This window comes from Limanda limanda, chromosome 22, assembly GCF_963576545.1.
Source record: "Limanda limanda chromosome 22, fLimLim1.1, whole genome shotgun sequence".
In the NCBI taxonomy this organism is placed as follows: Eukaryota; Metazoa; Chordata; class Actinopteri; order Pleuronectiformes; family Pleuronectidae; genus Limanda; species Limanda limanda.
In genome coordinates, this window is record NC_083657.1 from 7,651,176 (window position 1) to 7,668,281 (window position 17,106).

Sequence of the window (17,106 nt, forward strand, 5' to 3'; positions counted from 1 at the left end):
CACACCCTCGAGGAGATAATCAGTGGGCTCACCCAGTGGGCCCCCCCCCCCAAACGCCTTGTGTAACGTTCACCTGTAGAAATGATAAGTCACTCGACCACATGATGATCTGTGGACGCACTGTGGTGCTTACACTTGCACATATGTTAAGGCGTGTCTAACTTGGGGGGGAAACCACGCGTGACTAACAACTGTATTTGGGTCGGTTGCTATGGCGATATTTTCCAAGTGTGCAGTGAGTCATTAATGCGAGGCTGCCTGAGGATGGGATCATATTTTTTAAAAAGAAAAAAGTTATGTTGTACATGAAGTATTTTAATTAATGAACAAAAGCAAATAATGGTTAGAAGCAAATGCCCGAGCCTCCAGGATCCTGACTTTTTCTCACGTCCTCATTAAACTTAATTTAAATCATGCAAAACCAAAACCTTTTTTTTCATGGTTTCAACCTTTCAAAGCTTTTCTGAGTTTTGGGAATATGGCATATAATATTTATCCCATAGTAAGTGGTACCAGAAAGCTGAGGAAGGGGAGTTCAATGGATTTTGAAGACATTTTGTAATTTTGAATGACATGTTCTAGTATTTTTTCAAAGAAAGAAACACAAAACTAGTCCAAAATTAAAACCTGTTGCTAGTTTGGTTTTATCAGCTTAGTCTTTACTTTCTGAAACAAGCCTGCTTTGCTTTTGAAGTCTCCCTCCACTTCAAGTCCTGATTCAATCAGGTTTCGTCTATTCCTCCTTTTGTTGTTGAGTCAGGGGGCCGGGCCAACGCCGCCGCAGACAGAGGCAGGAAATATCTTGTGTGTGTGTGTGTGTGTGTGTGTCTGTGTGAGAAAGAATTTGTGTGTTTAAGGACGTGTTTCTCTTTGCATGACTGGATTTCTCTGCTCTCTCTGCTCAGACGTGTTTGTGTCCCACTGCTCACTCACTCTCTAAGGTAAGGTAAAAGTAAGGTTGTTTTTATCCTTTTCTTCTGTAAGATCTTAAAGTCAGTCCTGTTTTTCCTTCTTCCTTTTCTTCTCAGTGTATGTTCCTGGTGTTTTCCTGTTTCTGTCTCTTTTTGCTCCACACATTCCTGAATTTCAAGAATTTCAGCGGAGGAGTCTCACAGCGGGACAATGACTCTTTAGTTGCTCCACCTTGTCTCATGTCCATCTGTCCATTCAAACTAACTCTCTGATACACTCTCATTTTATCAGTTGGGAAAATCCCTAACCTTTAGTCTCTTTTCCTTTAGTCTCTCTTCCTCCTTCTCCTCCCTCTCTCTCTCACTTCCTATAATCCAGGTTTCACTTGCAGCTGTTTCACAACTTCCTTGATATAAGGTAAGGGTGTGGTGTTGAGGAAGTAGCAGCAGATGAGATCTTGTTCTTTATCTCAGAGGAGGAGACGTAGAAGTTTGGTTGAAAAGCAAAAGTTAACTACAACTGTAAAAGTGTAATTTATCCTACATATGATAATATATATTTATTTTTTCATCTCTCTGTTTTTCTGATCCTATTCCTGCATGAGTCTGTCTTGTTTCAAATCCTCTAATCTCATAAAAACACACACACTCACACACACACAAACAAACTTACACGCACATACACACCTCTTCCTCTGCTGCATTGTCAGCTCTCACATTTCTGTCTGCATATTAACACATGACTCAGTGACGCCTGCAGCTGTAGATGTGTGACCTCTTGTCTCCATCTAACCTGCTCTGTCCAATCTGTCTCTCTGTCTCTCTGTCTCTCTGTCTATGTCTCCTCCAAACAACCAGAGGCTACCAATTAAACTTCTCTAATGTCCGACACCGACAGGACAAGTATCTCGTTTCTCACCTTGTCTTGTTTTCTCTTGTATGACACAAGCAAGACTTACATTATTATTTAAAACTTTTTTGTTTCTGCTCTTAGTCAATTTAAAGTCTGTTGTCAATGCCAGAATATAAACAATGAAACATACTCTATGGTTATGAAGCACCGTGGTTAGTGAGAAGTCATACAGGGATAAAGGAGGAGGAGGAGTAAGAGGAGGAGGAGGAGGAGGAGGAGATGGAGCCAGAGGAGAAGGGGAGAGTGGAAAGATGGAGGAGCCAGCGGCCCGCTCTCCAGTAATTATCCACTTGGTGTTTAGCTTTAGCCAGGAAGCAGGAACCTGACCCTCGCATCCCCCAACACACACTCCCATGCACACACTGTGCAGGTAGGCTTACAACACGCCGGCTCCAGTTACCTCCAGCATATATAAGCTAACCAGGCCAGGTGAGAGCAAACACTCACACGCTCCCCAAAGGACGGACCCCTCACATCCCCAAACCCTCACAGGCCAGTGGACCCGCAGGATGGAGCTGGAGTCAGACAGCATGCCGCAGGTACCAGAGCAGATCTTACAGTTAAGTGGACCAGGGTCTTTACTTACTCTTGGAGCGGCTGAGCAGGCATTGAAACCTCAACTCGAGGGCCCCTGCCTGAGAGCCGCCCCGGGGCCTTCTCCTGTCCGATCCTCCTGCTCCACTCCACCTCTCTGTCTCTATCTCTGTAGCGTTCAGCATCAATTGATTGATCACATGCTCGGGGGGAAAAACTAATAATTGATAACCAATATGTCTGGAGAGGACAGTTTGTCAGAGGGAAGCTGCTGCTGTTGTGTTCAATGGTTATTTCAGTCAGATGATGCCTGAGAGTATGTTTCATTCATGTTTGTGCAGATGGCTGTCGGACACAGATACAGTGTTCGGATGCCAAATTGATATTTGTCTCATATGGAAAAAGACGCTATCATTGCCTATTTTTATGTGAATAAGAACCACGCAAACAAATAATAACAAAGTTTTTCAAACGCAAGTCAAATTGAACCTCTAATATTTCAAAAATATTATTTTAATTTGATTTAGGAAGAGTAGCTTTCAGGTACAAAGCCTCCGAAGGCTTAATGCTAATATTAGCAGGCCAAGATGCTGACATGTCACTATTTTAAATGTTTAGCATGCTGATATTATTTGTCGTTCTTACAGTAACGTACATCCTGAGATTAGCATGTTAGCATCCTGTGTGACTGACCACACTCATGACTAATGTTTAACACTGTGGGCAGCAGCGTGTTGTGTAAGAGAGCTATCACCACTAATCCTCCCTTATCATCATGATCTGGTGCCAGTGGCATTCCAACGTAAACTGCTTATATAAAGGTTATATAGTTATATGAGTTTTCTCATCCACAAAGGTTCCACCCTTGCATTGTGTGTATGTTTATTTTAACACTATAATATCTAGTTTATTTAATAATGTCATAAACAAGAAAAGCTTGAAAGACTCAGATTATTTTGGGGGCTTTTAATAACTTCCCATGGTTTTCCTCTGGAGATTGAGATGGTGCCTTCAATCACATGACCTACCGTTACCTTAGTGATATTACAGTTCATAACCTCCTGTATGAGCTGGGTTATCACGCTATACTGAGGAAAGCCATGTGATCTGACGCCAAGTGGACTTTGATCTAGAATTCTTACCCGTCCTGGGGTCAAGCATCAATATTTGGAAGTGTGAAAATTCCTTCCTGGTCTGGGAACCAGTGATCTCTCAAGATCTACTCACTCCTTTCTGGAGCCTTCAACCAAATCTCATTGTCTTCCTCATCAGAGAGTGATAGTTTACTAACCATGTCCCCAGCTGTGTATACTGTAACTGAGGTTAGGTGGGATTTCATCTCCATCTAATAACCAAGATCATTAGATGTTGTTGAAAGCCCTGAAAAGTTAGTCAGAGGACCTTAAACTTTTTGGGGTCAATTGACAAGAATAAAGTTTATTTATTATTCAGTCATCATAAAAGTCATCCATACTAGTTAATACATTAAACAATATGATAATGAAATACATTTTTGGCTGCAGACCAGTATACAAAGTCCAACCTGCTAAAAAGTTTTAGTGGGAGGTGTCGATATTAACATTTTGTCGACCTCATCTATATCAGTGTGTCAACTTTGGGGGAAGGTTTGACGTTCGTATCTTTACTCTAAGATATACATCTAAGCGTATTCTTTTGTTTCAGCTTCTATTTATGAAGCAATCATTTGCTTTTTATACCTGATAATCACAATACTGACACACGTGTGATTTTTTTGACGCCATTAAACTTTGGACAGAATGAGACAATAAGAATCTGTCTACAAACCTTGTTGAGTTTCAGTTTGGTAAAGTATGACAGGAAGGCACCAGCACACAGGATGAGAGGGTGTTGTGGTCGCCTCACACATTTTGCCTGTTAACGTCGACCCTGCAGTTTTTTTTTTAGCTGGGTGAAACGGTGCGAAAATATGAGACACAGTGAGAGAAAAGTAAATTACAATTGTTAGTCCCTCCCTGCGACATGATCCAGTATGTATACAGCCACGCCTGTGTGGAATGACACTAGTGTTGTGTTGGTGTGCAGCTCGCTTGGTGTTGTGTTGCATGAAAAGTGATGTAACGTAGCCCGTGGTCTTTAGGCAGGGCTCATCACTCCGACCACATCCTCCTCAACATGTTTTGTTCCACCCGCATCGCAAATCCACCTTTTCAGTCACACAGAGGAGTTTAAGAAGTGTCATATTTCTAGATTGAAGTGAAAAGCAAGAACAATACTCCCTCATCTTCTGATCGTGACATGTCAGTCACTTCCCTCATGTATCAGACCCTTGTGGATTTGACTTCTGCTTCGACTTCTCCACAAACCAACCAAAAACCAGGCATGACTTCCCAAGCCGTGACAATGAGGAACCTATCTACTTCCTGTGTTGGCCAACTTCCTCTTTCCTCTTGTCTTACTACTCCTCGTCTTCTTCTTCTTCTTCTCCTCTTGCAGAATGCTCACGTTCCAGGCAGCACCGGGTCAGTTCGGCCCCGAGGTCCGGGAGCCGGGCCTGCGAGTGTGGCGGGTGGAGAAGATGAAGGCCGTGCCTCTGGATCTCTCCGAGGTGGGGGCCTTCTTCAACGGGGACTCCTATCTGGTGCTGGAGAACCGCGGCGAGCTGGGGGCCGACCTGCACATGTGGATAGGTGAGAGAGGCAGGGGACACATCTGGAGTTATAGGATCATGTAACGTGCATCTGTACAGTCTGATCATGGGTCTGGGTGTGTGATGGGAGAGGCGGTGGACTAGTGGCAGAAACTTGGACTATGGGCAGAAAAGGTCTCTGGTTCGTCTCTGGTTTCGACTCCACGGAGAAACAACAAAAAGACGAACCTGGATTGATCTGTCCAAAAATCCAAGAGGATTCTCCCTACCCTGTCTAGTGCCCCTGAGCAAGGCACCTTACTCCCCCAACAACTGCTCCTCGGGCGCCGTACATGGCTGCTCACTGCTCTGTGTGTCCTGCACCAGATGGGTTAAAAGCAGAGGTTAAATTTCCCTCCTTGCATGAGTGTGCCTGTGCATGTCTGTGCATGTGTTTGGGACAAATAAATGTATCTTAATCTGATGGTAAAACATTGCAGATATGAACGCTGCCATAGTGCTCAGAGGTGGGATTTATGACCTATACTGCAGCCAGCCACCAGGAGGCAATGAAGACACTTTGGCTTCACTTTTTGGCAGGGAAGGAGAATAAATGGCCTCTCTTGTGTCTTGTTTTACTCTTTAACCACCGTCCAATGTTTACAACACATACAACCCTGGCTCAGTGCTGCGCTCGAGAAGCTAATAACCCCCCCCCCCCTCTCCCCACCCCAACTCGCTAATGACAGCGATGACACACGAGACACAACACTGACCCGTGGCTTCATTGTGTTAGGACGGGGATGAATGGATGACAAGAGAGAGGGAACAGAAGTCCCGAGGGGAAGAGAGGGATGGTTTTTCAGCTCATTAAAACTGCAGCAGGACAGTGACAGGGCTCAAATGTGTCTGTTGTTTCCAGCATGTACGTGATGCTCAGGAAACACAAAGCTGGTCGAGGGCCCTTTACTCTCTGAACCCTCCTCCACTGGTTTACAGTTAACGACCTCTGTGTTGTTTCCTCATTTTTGACATTTTAACCTTTCTGATCACATTTCATGCTCTTATATATATTTGTAGGTCAGAATAGTCATAAATGAATGAGTAAATAAATGAATAAAAACCAAGGGTCTCTCTCAATCTCACCAAAAAGATTGATACAAACTTTTCACAAAAAGGTTTTCATCATTCTGACATGTTTTTCAGCGTTGAGGCATTTCAGTACTTTATATTTTCTGTTGTTTGGCTGCAGGTGAGAAGTCGTCTGGGGACGAGCAGGTGGCGTGTGCCATGCTGGGCACCCAGCTGGACAACTTCCTGGGCGGCGACCCCATCCAGCACCGGCAGGTTCAGGGCTACGAGTCCCCGGAGTTCATGACACTCTTCCCCAGAGGAGTCAGCTACAAGGTGAGCACCAGGGATCCGACTCGGGACGTTGACATAAAAAGTGAAATATCCTCAGGCAAAAAAGTTTAAATTAAAATAAAAATTAAATTTTGCTAATGCAATTAAAATGCCATTTATATAAGATATAATAAAACATGTAAATGGTATTCAAGCGAATATACGGCAAAAATGTGAAGACACATCTGCAGAATTTTAAAATAAAATATAATAAAAGACTAAAAATGTATTATGTTTTTAAATCTTAGATATTTGTATCGGTATATATCATGTTTGCATATTGATTATCTTGTAATTGTTTCCCTATTCTTTCCAGAAAATCTTATGCATTATGTATTATGCATCAAAACGTTTAATTTATAACAAATTCACCTTCGGAGAAACTGAATAAACTTTTTTTCCCGTAATGTCTCAGATCCAACACAATTTATTATATTGACCGTGGGTCAGTGTTGTATTTCATTATGACTTTTTTATATTATCTGGCCTCTGTTATTGTAAGATAAGGTCTTTTATAATTTCACCGCGCCCTACATACAGTGTTATAGCCTCTGTGCCAAAGTGCATTTATGAGAGATGCCAAGTGTTTCTTGTTAAAACAAACAATGATGTTAAACCTGAAATCTCAGGGACATTTCCCAGCAGGTAAAATAATATTAAATATTAAAAGAGAAAGAAGGTTTAGAGCCAGCAGACGTTTCTTTACTAACAATCTCTTCCTTGTCAGGAGGGTGGTGTGGATTCGGGCTTCCGGAGGCCTCAGGGCTCGGGGACGGTGCACAGGTTGTACCAAATCAAGGGGAAACGAAACATCCGTGCCAAGGAGGTGGAGATGTCCTGGAGCAGCTTCAACAAGGGAGACTGCTTCATCCTGGACCTCGGAGTGGTGAGGACACTCAGATAGAGATGGACATGCAGAATATAACAACATTTTGATGAGATGAAGGTGAAACCGTCAGTTTCCTTTCCTCATTTCTCTGATGCGGCCTCGCTGCTTTCCAGACGATCGTGTCGTGGATCGGATCGCAGGCCAACATGTTCGAGAAGCAGAAAGTGCGCGAGATCGCCTCGTTGATCCGTGACACGGACAGACACGGCAAAGCAAAAATCATGGATTGCAACGAAGGGGAGGAGCCTGAAGAGATGCTCAAGGTAATGGCGTGTTACTTAGGCAACTCAATTCTTTTGATTTCTGTGCTTTCCACGTCAAAAGTTGCAACCAATAAATACTTGGAAGGAAGTGACATGAATCCAGCCAACTGATCTTTAAGGTTCTCCTGTGTTGATGAGCAGGTCCTGGGACAGATGCCAGCTCTCGCAGAGGGTTCTCCAGAAGAGGACAGCCAAGCGGACGCCTCTAACTCTGCCTCCCTCTACAAGGTAACCTCATCTGCACTGATATATCAAAATGACCATTTACATCTGTTCTCCATCCATCCATCCGCTTCCACTTATCTGAAATCGGGTCGGGGAAGAAGCTCTCCCCAGCCACGGTTTCCCCTTCCTCCTGAAGCGTTCCCAGGGCCAAATGGGATTTTGAGCCCCTTCCGAGAGTTCATGTTCTACCCTTACAGGCCTCCTCCCAGTTGGGCATTCCCGGTAAACCCTGGAGGCCTCATGATAAGATGTCCGAACCACCTAAACCCGCGATTGTTTTCTCCACAGGTGTCAGACGCCACAGGTTCCCTGACGAAGACCAAAGTGTCGGAGAAGTGCCCGTTTGCCAAGGAGCTGCTGGTTCGGGACGACTGCTTCATCCTGGACAACGGCGCCAACGGAAAGGTCTTCGTGTGGAAAGGTGAGGAAGCGCCGCTTGACCCCCGGGAGAACATCGGCTGCCTGAAATGTAAACCAAGGGAAAGTGATAGTGGTTAGCGGCTCGTGATATTCGGTGTCCAGTCGGATGAAAATTTAATGAGCGTCGTGAAAAATGATTGATGCTTAAACAGCGAGGCCGGCAGATGCACCTGAACAGACCTTAAGAGCCCCTGGATGTGACATAATGGTTTGTTGGGAGGTGGAATGTTTTAAAGGCTGATTTTCTTTTGGTGTCAGGTAAGGGAGCGAACGCTGAGGAGAAGACAGGGGCCCTGCAGATGGCAGATAACTTCATCGAGGAAATGAAGTACCCCAGGATGAAAACACAGGTACTGCTCATCACTCTTTAAGGAAACACATAAAGCCCATTTGAGGTTAAGAAAACCTCAAACTGTCTGTAGCATCACCCTCAGTACATTTGAGGTCACTTGTGTACGTTTACAGTGAGAGACTTGATGTGCTTTGTGCTGCAGGTGGAGATTCTGCCCCAGGGGAAGGAGACCATCATCTTCAAGCAGTTCTTCAAGAACTGGAACTAAACATTTCACGGGACTGTTCGAGAGGGAGATCTGAAAACAGGCCGCATCTCACACGGAACATATTTCTTTTTAAATGCAAATACTTGTATGTACATATTTGTGATTTGCCGTAGCTCGTCCTCGACCTTTGGTAGAATCGGAGAGATGTGATGCTACTTTTGTAAAAGCAAACCAGCTTCTTCAGCTTACAGCACCGATATGAAGAGATCTACAAAAAAAAAAGTTAAAGAGTTAGAATTTTGTTTTTTTTACATTTGTTCGCGTGTCACAGTTTTGCCTGCCTTTTGAAAAATAAATCCGAAACTGCTTGTTACTTGTTGAGGAAGTGGTTTGAGTTTTCCTGTCAACTCAATGAGGTTGTGTGAATATTATATGAACACAACAGCCCAGTGTGATAGTGTCACAGTCATGGTTCAATGTAAACTGTATAGTAATCTAGCCAGGTACTTAACTCGAGTACCACCATGTAGTTTTACATCCTTTTTCTCCACTGGTTGTAAATAATAATTTAATGACCCATAGAGGTAATTATTACTGCCAGGTCCCGTCAGACGTATGAATGACTAATTAGGCTCATGACTGCAAGTTGAAAAATCAGAGTGATGATGATGCCGTGATGATGCATGTGGGAAGGGACAGAGACGTTTCTTCCCCGTTGATAACCTGGGAGTTATCGGGTAACAGCAGGTATGCAAACGTATAAATATCATGTGACAAATACAAAAAGTCTTTCTGATTTGAATGCCTTAGGCTTGACTTTTATGCAAGAACGTGGCAAAAGAAAAACTCAGTGTAAACAGCAAATAAGTCCCAGGACAACAAAGGGGTAGAAGAGGTAAAGGAAGAAAAGACTTGACACTAAAACATTTACACATAAGATTTCCATGAAAACGTTACAATGGTTTTATGATGTTTTTTATCTGCAGTAGCTCCTCCCTACAAGGTCGACAATGCACATCTTTTACGGTTGTTTACGTTGGAGAGTTGGCCATGACCGTAAATAACAATAAATATAAATATCTCAAATCATGTTAGTGGCATTAAAATTCACATAAGTGCAATTTGAGCTGCACCCGTCACACTTTCGTAATTACTATAAGCCTGGTTATGGTTTCAGTTACACATGCTGAAGAATCAGAGCCTGTGCGTCACACTCAGTGATATCCACTCACTTATCACGGTTATAAAGACTCTCTGCCCTCATGGCTGACGTGCCAGCAGCTGCCGGGCAGCAGCCAGGGTTTCAGCGAGACGTTTCCAGGCCTCCGAGGCCATAAAGGAGTCCAAGGATCAGGGAGACGCAGACGGGAACAAAAAGCCTGGAGCAGCAGCAGCGGCCGTCCAGTCGTCTCCACCTGCAGAGCTGCACCACCGCTCCCTCAGACCACAGGTAGGATGCACCCGATGCACTCGGGGAACATCAGCATATATATATGATTCAGGTGCAGGGCTGTGTGATATGACTGAATCCACAACATGTTTTCATTTGAATTTATGATGTTTTGTACAGTTTTAATATAATAATGTTTCATTGTAGTTCTATTTTTATTCAGAACTTCTTTCTTTATATGTTGATTTGTTTTGGATGTAATCACTCATCTTAAGAAAATACCGGTTTTCTAAATTTGACAAAACATTTATTTTCAAGTATCATTGATATAGGCACCTTTGTTATGATTTAGTTGTGGTTAAGTGGCACATTAACATATATGTCACTTGTTTGACTTTTTTTAAACTTAACTTACTTATCAAACAAAGTAAATTAGTAGTAGAGCAAATGTATAGCATCTTTATAATATGAATTATATAATTAGAGGAATTACCATATAGAGATATCATGTGTTTCTCAATATTTTGTTTCATGCTTACACTTGAATATTTTTCACATAAATTTATTTTTCTTAAAGACAATTAAATTTTTGTACTATAATATTTTGCTACAGGAACAATTGAACTTCACACATCAGTATAAATAAGCCTCTTATTTAAAAATGTATGTTATTAAACTGACAGGAGTAATTTTTCTTGTATGAAGAGTACTTTTACTTTGATATTTAAAGTAAATTAACTTAACCATACTTACACTTTTACTTGAGATGGAGTTTTTTCATTTTCTTGTGGAATCATCATTAAAAAGAAGAAATAAAACATTAAGACATTTTAGTTTTTGGATGATTTCTTTCATACTTCTTCCAAATTGTATTGAATTTTCATGAGATCTCTTCTTCACAGGAGTGAGGACGCCACCATCAAGATGAAGAGCATCCTGAAAACTAGCAAAAGTGCGTATTAAGAAAAATAAATGTAACATGCTCCTTCTGCAACTTATAACCTTTGATCAGCTATGTGGCGATAATGTCATATCACAGAGTAAATTAAATCCAACCCTGATAGCCAACTTTAATATCTGCTTTAATTGGAGCTGTAAACTGTTGGACATCCTTCAAAGGCCAACAATCAGATCTGATCGCACTGATTTATTTCCTCCAGAAAAATTGAAACTTAAACCTCCTTTCATTTTCTCCGGGGACTCAGTTGTGTGGATGAATCACGTCCGACACTCACACTTTTTTCTCCCTCTGCAGAGTTTGAGGACGGCAGCAGGACCCAGAGCAGCTCCATCGGGGCCCTGCGCTGGACCCTGCCCGAGGAGGACGTCCAGGCCCACAGCTCGGCCCCCAGCAGACACGCCCGCCCCAACAACCTCACCAAGCGCGCACAGGTGCACCAAAGACTCTGGATTTAGCAACAAAACGCCTGCATGACATTGTTGAACTTCCCGTCTGAGTCTGAATAAATGTTATAATTTCGCCCCTTTTTTGCGTTTCAAGCATCAGCATCCTCGTCAGAAGGGCCTGAAGGATCTGCGCAGCCTGCAGGAGTGCGTGTCGTTCGTCCAACACTGGAAAGAGCAAGTTGACCAAGTGTGCAAGGTAGGAGCTGAGTGAAGGAAGGAAAATAGACAGGGAGAGAAGGAGAAAGGGAGAGAGGGAGAGAGAGCTCAGCAGAGGAGTCAACCAACAAACCAGACAAGAGGCCTTTGTTTTCAGGCAGGAAATATAAAACGCTGGGAGCCACAGGCTTATTTGGCTGATTAGTTCACCCTGTTTAAAGTTCATAGCTGGAGATAAGGTCTGCCAGTTTCCCGTAAGGACTCACACTGACAGTTTTTCCCCCTATTGAGAGGTGAAGGACATGACGTGAACCAGGATTTATGATCGCATAAACCTGATAAGTGATTACTTTCTGTTCATGCAGCTGGTGGCTGATAGGATAGGATTTTGACCCTCTGCTTTGCTTCACAGTAACCCAGGACTGGGACAATGAGCTATACTGTACCCATGAACCAATTTGACTTAAACCAACGGCCCTTTTGAAATCTGTAAATGCAAAACTTCCCAAGAGTCACATTTATAACAGATTGAAGCTGCAAATCGGCTGCAGCGTTTTGTTTTTACCAGAAGGATTCCAGAAATGTCTGTGCCTGAAGTCCTCTTATTCTCATAGTAACACCCCACTATGTGTTGAAGAGCGTCTGATGTTGTCTGACAGTTTCTTGTCTTGTGTTTCAACAGGGCGGATGGGATGCAGAGGAAGGCCCCAGTAAGAAAGAAGCAAAAAGTTCAGACCCGCGTACCGAGAAAAGTCTGGAGGAGAGCAGGAAACTGATCCTGGAGTGGGCCGACGAACTCCGTCATGTCGACAAGGTCGGTACAAAGACCAGTGGGTGGATGTGCCGAGTGTGGCCCAGTAGCAGCAATATCCACTCACCCTCTCTGTGTCCTCAGCTCCTGACAGAGAGCTCCTGGGCGTCTGAGTGTCAGGAAAATAAAGAGGACAAGGACGCAAATGAGGAAGCCCATGGTAGGATCATGGAGTGGGCGAAGGAGCTGCAGAAAGCAACTGAGGTGACACCAAAGTCCAAAATACTAGAGCGAAGGTTTCGGTTAATAAAACGTACCAGGTTCAGCTCGTTTAAGAAGCGTGAAACAATGTCTTTCGCTCTAATGCCAGTAAAAACAAAATGTTATCATTATGCACTGTCTCAAATCTCGCGTCTAAAAGGAACGTGTGTGTTTGCTGCAGAGCTGCGGCGTTCAGAGCGAGGACCTGGGCAAAGTGCTGCGTCTGTTGGGCCTGAAGAAGAAGCGGCTGGTCAAGCTGATGCCTCTGCTGGAGTTCATCACCTGGTCTCTGCTGAAGGAAGACAGCACGGTGAGCATTGGTTGTCATAGCGCGCAAAAATCTCAAAGCTCCATTCAATGGCAATGAGACCATGTTAGAAAATTATGCAACATGGACTTGAGTGAACCCTGCTCCTTGGATACGTGTTGGAGCTCAATAGATGAACCAAGTGATTCCGTTTATACGACTCTGATCAACTGCTGCCCTGATAGCGACGGCCTTTGAGAACTGATAGTGACTTTGCAGATAACAGATCATCACATTTGCAGACGATGGTGTTGTGTATGTAGCAAAGAAAACAGATTTTTCTCATTCCAAGAGAGTTTGGCAGGATAGCTTGTTTAATGTTAGCCAGCTTCTCAATATGATGCGATTAGCCTCGTGTTTTTGAAGGTTCACATATAAAGAATAATAAAGGATTCGAGCTCTCGTCATACATGTTTTATTTTTTGTCTTTTCTTTAGAGGATGATTCCACAAGTGTGGTTACTCGCGAAGCAAAAGACCTGGATAGCAGGAATTCCAAGATATATCCCCAACTCAGGTGTGTATTTTTTAAATCCCTCCAGATTGTGTTGACCTTGGAATTCAATGTTCAACAGGGCGACTGATTGCTGCTCACCCGTCATCGCCTGGTGCCGTTCTTTGAGTTCGATTCATTTTTCAGAAGCATGAAGAGTATTTCAAATTAATAAACGATAATGTCTGTTTCTCTCTTTTCAGTTTGGAGTTGGATCTGCAGTGCCTCAGGTAAGATCAGCCTGGACCGTCCGCTTGCTTCACCTCACATGACAACTGGGCAAACAGCAAACATCGGACGATAACCTGATTTATCGCTTGTTCCCTACAGCCGATGTGATTCTTGACCCCATGACCAGCCACCCGTGGCTGCTGGTGTCAGAAGACCAGCGCATGGTGCAGGAGGGCCACACGCCATCTGAGCTCCCCGACAACCCCCAGCGCTTCGACAGCTGGCCGTGCGTGCTGGCTTGGGAGGGCTACAGCAGCGGGCGCCACTACTGGGAGGTGGACATAGCCAACCACGGCTACTGGCGCGTTGGACTGACCACCAGCGTCTCCAAGCGGAAGGGGCGCTTCCCGATGAACCCCAAGCAGGGCTTCTGGACCCTGTGGCGCAGCACACACGACTTCTACGCCTGCACTAAGCCGGAGACGGCGCTGCCGGTCGGCCTTGTGCCTCAGCGTATGGGGATCTACTTAGACTACGAAGAAGGACAGATCTCCTTCTACAACGCAGAAACAAAGTCCCACATCTACACCTTCACTGGAACCTTCAGGGAGACGCTGTACCCTCTGTTTGCTCCGCTGGATGGTCGCACGCTCATGAGAATCATGCCCCCACACGAGATCTCAAACTGAGTGAGATGGACCTCCATGAGTTTTATTGGACAAATGAAAAGAATCTAATTCGTCTTTAAGGAAGTGATGTTTAAAAGCAGAGTCCCCAGTTACATTTAAAATCCACATGATGAGACTTTCAAAAGAAAATATTTAGAATTTAAGCTTTGAATCTAAATTTCTCTCTTAGAATTAAACCAGAGTTAAAGAAAGATAAAGGATAAGGACTGAACGACATCTAGGTGCTAAGGATACAACAAAGTTTACTGATCATTGCACATTAAAAAATACATACATGTTAGAAATGATTTTTTATAACAAACTGACAAAAACTATAAAAGCTAAAATGAGTATATATTAAAAGAATTATCTTAAACAATCAATTTTTAAAGAAAAAGTATTTAAAGAGTCTTTTCTCTGACAGTTACACGAAAATGCAGACATACACACTTCCACATATACACAGCAAACACTTCATGTTTACACATTTCACAGAGGAAAGCTATAATTAAATGTGTAAATCGTATTTATTAGAATATAAAGCTCTGTTAAAAAAAAAACCTTGGACACATTTCCTTCACTTTTCATTCAAAGAAATTAGTAACTTTGCATTAAGTGTGACTGGAGATCCATTATATTTTTCTACCAGCACGTTGTGAGGTTATAAATATAAAGTTGTGTGTTGGTTGTGTGTGCAGCCGGTCAGGACTCTCTCTCACAAACCCACGGCCCGTACGCATCACAGTCTGCGGCGAAGAGACTCCCCCCCCCCCTCAGGTCGGCACAGTCCCTGTGATCAGCGTCCCAATCCACCGCCCACCTGCAACACACACACCACACACAACTAAATAAAATATATATAATATCTACTATCTATAAAAGTTGATATAGTATTAGATAAAATGTATGTGTGAGCATGTCAATATATAATGTATATATGTATATGGATGTACAGAATATATGTATTATATCATTATAAAAATAAACTCAAATATTATGACGCTTGTGTGTTAATATACAATCAAATATGACTAAAGATCAATAATGTCTTTTGGAATATTGTTGACTTGTGCCGCATGAGAACCGTGCCCCAGTGGATCCGGACTCACGGCATGTAGTGCTGGACGTCCGTCCCGTCCCCCCACAGCCAGCGTCCCTCCTGCTGGGCGTCCGTCAGCCCCACCCACAGGAAGGGGAAGTTGGGGAACCTGCTCATCACACCGAGGATAAACTCCTGAGAATGAAAGCGATGTTTAGAGAATTCTAATTCCAAAACGTGACCTGTGGATTTATCTGAAACTCCAAAATATATACTTTCTCCTTGAGCTATTTGCCGTTTACCATTTCTGCAGAGTCCTTAATCACCGCCAGGCTGCCGTTGTGTCCCCGACAAAACTCCGCACTCCCATTCCACTGACGATTTTCCTCGAGTCCCACAGAGAAGTAGTAGCAGCGACGCCGCCACCAAAGCCAACCGCTGGGACACACCCTGCATCTGGAGTCTATGTGCAACAGGAAGGAACATCCTGGTTGTTGTGACGCAAAACGCTGCAAGATTCAGCCGTGATTTCGCGAGGCTAAATTTCACTTTGTCTTTAAAATCTCAGATATACAATGAGAAAATGGTGAATGCACAATCCTTGAATCTAGCAAACTGCAGGAGGCCAGAGAGGAAAAGCGTGAATGACCTTGAGTGATAGTCTGGAGCATCAGGCCCAGATCATGGAGCTCCGTCCGACACTGCTGCAGTCGCTCCACCTGCTCGTCTCCTGAAGAGCCGGGGGTCCGGTGACCCTGCGGTGCTGCTCCCCACTGGGCTGACGGATTCATTTTTACACATAACACAAGTTATATGAACACAAGTGGACCCGATGACTGTGAGGTGAGTTTGAGACGCTCACGGAGCACCTTTTCGGAAAGTTTCAATTTCAGGAGCTCAAACCTTATGTGTCACTCACCAGCCTCCAAATGAACTGAAAACTGAAACTCACCAAATATCACCCGGGACAAGACGAGTCCAGTCGTGACGATGGTAAGTGTTACCATGGCAACAATCACTCCAGTTGTTGGGTGACCGATTCGACAGGATACTGCATCTGCTTTTGAAAAGCACAGATTTCAAATTTATCACTAGCAAAGTGATGATTGGAAATAATAAAATACAGAATAATGAATATCCGTTTGACCTGAGGATAGAGAAATGTTGTCCTTTGTGACTCTCTTCTAGTAGTTTTCTTTTAAAGACGGGTAAACTAATTATATATCATATTGAAACTTTGAAAGCTTAATCATCAAAATATTACTTTTTCATTGCTGGAATTGTAGATTTGTAAAAACCAAAGACTACAGACGACATAAACGATTTCACCTTTTGACCTCTGATGACCATTATGGTAAAACTGAGATATTTTCAGGATGTGAAAGCAGAAAAACTGTGGCTTTTTGCCTGTTACTGTTCAGAATACTTCAGTATAAATACACAAAGTACTACAGAGTACAAGAGTACAAGAGCGTTACACTGTGATGCACATATACAGTAACAATCTTTCCTTATTGCGAAATTAAAGTGTTTTTTAGGTGTGTGAGATGCTCTATAACTCACCTGCAGGTGTTTCTTCCTCTTCCTCCTCCTTCACCTCTTCCTCCTCGTTCTCCTCTTCCTCCTCCTCCTCCTTCTCCTCTTCCTCCTCCTCCTCCTCATGACCACCGTGTCTCGCGCTCAGCTCCATGCTGCTACTTGAGCCTCTTCTGTCTTTTTCACCACTCGTTCTCTCATCAATTACACCAACTTCACCCTCGCAGCTGAAGTGAATGTGGCCGCCCCCGCCCCTTCCTC

General features: G+C 43.5%; 3 protein-coding genes across 3 annotated transcripts; 2 read left to right on the forward strand and 1 right to left on the reverse strand.

Moving 5' to 3' along the window:
- Nucleotides 1-843: 843 nt before the first annotated feature.
- capgb (capping protein (actin filament), gelsolin-like b) lies at nucleotides 844-9,046 on the forward strand. Its single transcript, XM_061066076.1, has 9 exons — nucleotides 844-941; nucleotides 4,834-5,027; nucleotides 6,219-6,373; nucleotides 7,098-7,256; nucleotides 7,373-7,522; nucleotides 7,664-7,750; nucleotides 8,036-8,168; nucleotides 8,426-8,517; nucleotides 8,662-9,046. Exons 2-9 carry the CDS (start codon nucleotides 4,835-4,837, stop codon nucleotides 8,725-8,727), a joined length of 1,035 nt encoding a protein of 344 aa, XP_060922059.1. The 5' UTR covers nucleotides 844-941; nucleotide 4,834; the 3' UTR covers nucleotides 8,728-9,046.
- Nucleotides 9,047-9,717: 671 nt separating this feature from the next.
- Nucleotides 9,718-14,291, forward strand: si:dkey-219e21.2 (zinc-binding protein A33). Its single transcript, XM_061095814.1, has 10 exons — nucleotides 9,718-9,723; nucleotides 9,946-10,117; nucleotides 11,313-11,449; nucleotides 11,559-11,660; nucleotides 12,303-12,434; nucleotides 12,516-12,635; nucleotides 12,814-12,942; nucleotides 13,377-13,455; nucleotides 13,635-13,661; nucleotides 13,762-14,291. Exons 1-10 carry the CDS (start codon nucleotides 9,718-9,720, stop codon nucleotides 14,289-14,291), a joined length of 1,434 nt encoding a protein of 477 aa, XP_060951797.1.
- Nucleotides 14,292-14,646: 355 nt separating this feature from the next.
- LOC132996193 (C-type lectin domain family 12 member B-like) lies at nucleotides 14,647-16,889 on the reverse strand. Its single transcript, XM_061066520.1, has 6 exons — nucleotides 16,873-16,889; nucleotides 16,262-16,369; nucleotides 15,959-16,087; nucleotides 15,612-15,772; nucleotides 15,380-15,504; nucleotides 14,647-15,090 (listed from the first exon to the last, which is right to left on the reverse strand). Exons 2-6 carry the CDS (start codon nucleotides 16,314-16,316, stop codon nucleotides 14,973-14,975), a joined length of 588 nt encoding a protein of 195 aa, XP_060922503.1. The 5' UTR covers nucleotides 16,317-16,369; nucleotides 16,873-16,889; the 3' UTR covers nucleotides 14,647-14,972.
- Between the last annotated feature and the right edge of the window lie 217 nt (nucleotides 16,890-17,106).

Excerpts from the sequence above, each read along its gene's own strand:
- capgb (XM_061066076.1), top strand. The coding sequence starts at position 4,835 with ATGCTCACGTTCCAGGCAGCACCGGGTCAGTTCGGCCCCGAGGTCCGG. Across the intron at positions 5,028-6,218 it reads CGACCTGCACATGTGGATAG|GTGAGAAGTCGTCTGGGGAC; the intron begins GTGAGAGAGGCA and ends GTTTGGCTGCAG. Across the intron at positions 7,257-7,372 it reads TCATCCTGGACCTCGGAGTG|ACGATCGTGTCGTGGATCGG; the intron begins GTGAGGACACTC and ends GCTGCTTTCCAG.
- si:dkey-219e21.2 (XM_061095814.1), top strand. Across the intron at positions 12,435-12,515 it reads AACTCCGTCATGTCGACAAG|CTCCTGACAGAGAGCTCCTG; the intron begins GTCGGTACAAAG and ends CTGTGTCCTCAG. Across the intron at positions 13,662-13,761 it reads TTGGATCTGCAGTGCCTCAG|CCGATGTGATTCTTGACCCC; the intron begins GTAAGATCAGCC and ends TGTTCCCTACAG.
- LOC132996193 (XM_061066520.1), bottom strand. The coding sequence starts at position 16,316 with ATGGTAACACTTACCATCGTCACGACTGGACTCGTCTTGTCCCGGGTG. Across the intron at positions 15,505-15,611 it reads TTAAGGACTCTGCAGAAATG|GAGTTTATCCTCGGTGTGAT; the intron begins GTAAACGGCAAA and ends TTTCATTCTCAG. Across the intron at positions 15,091-15,379 it reads GACGTCCAGCACTACATGCC|GTGGGCGGTGGATTGGGACG; the intron begins GTGAGTCCGGAT and ends TGTGTGTTGCAG.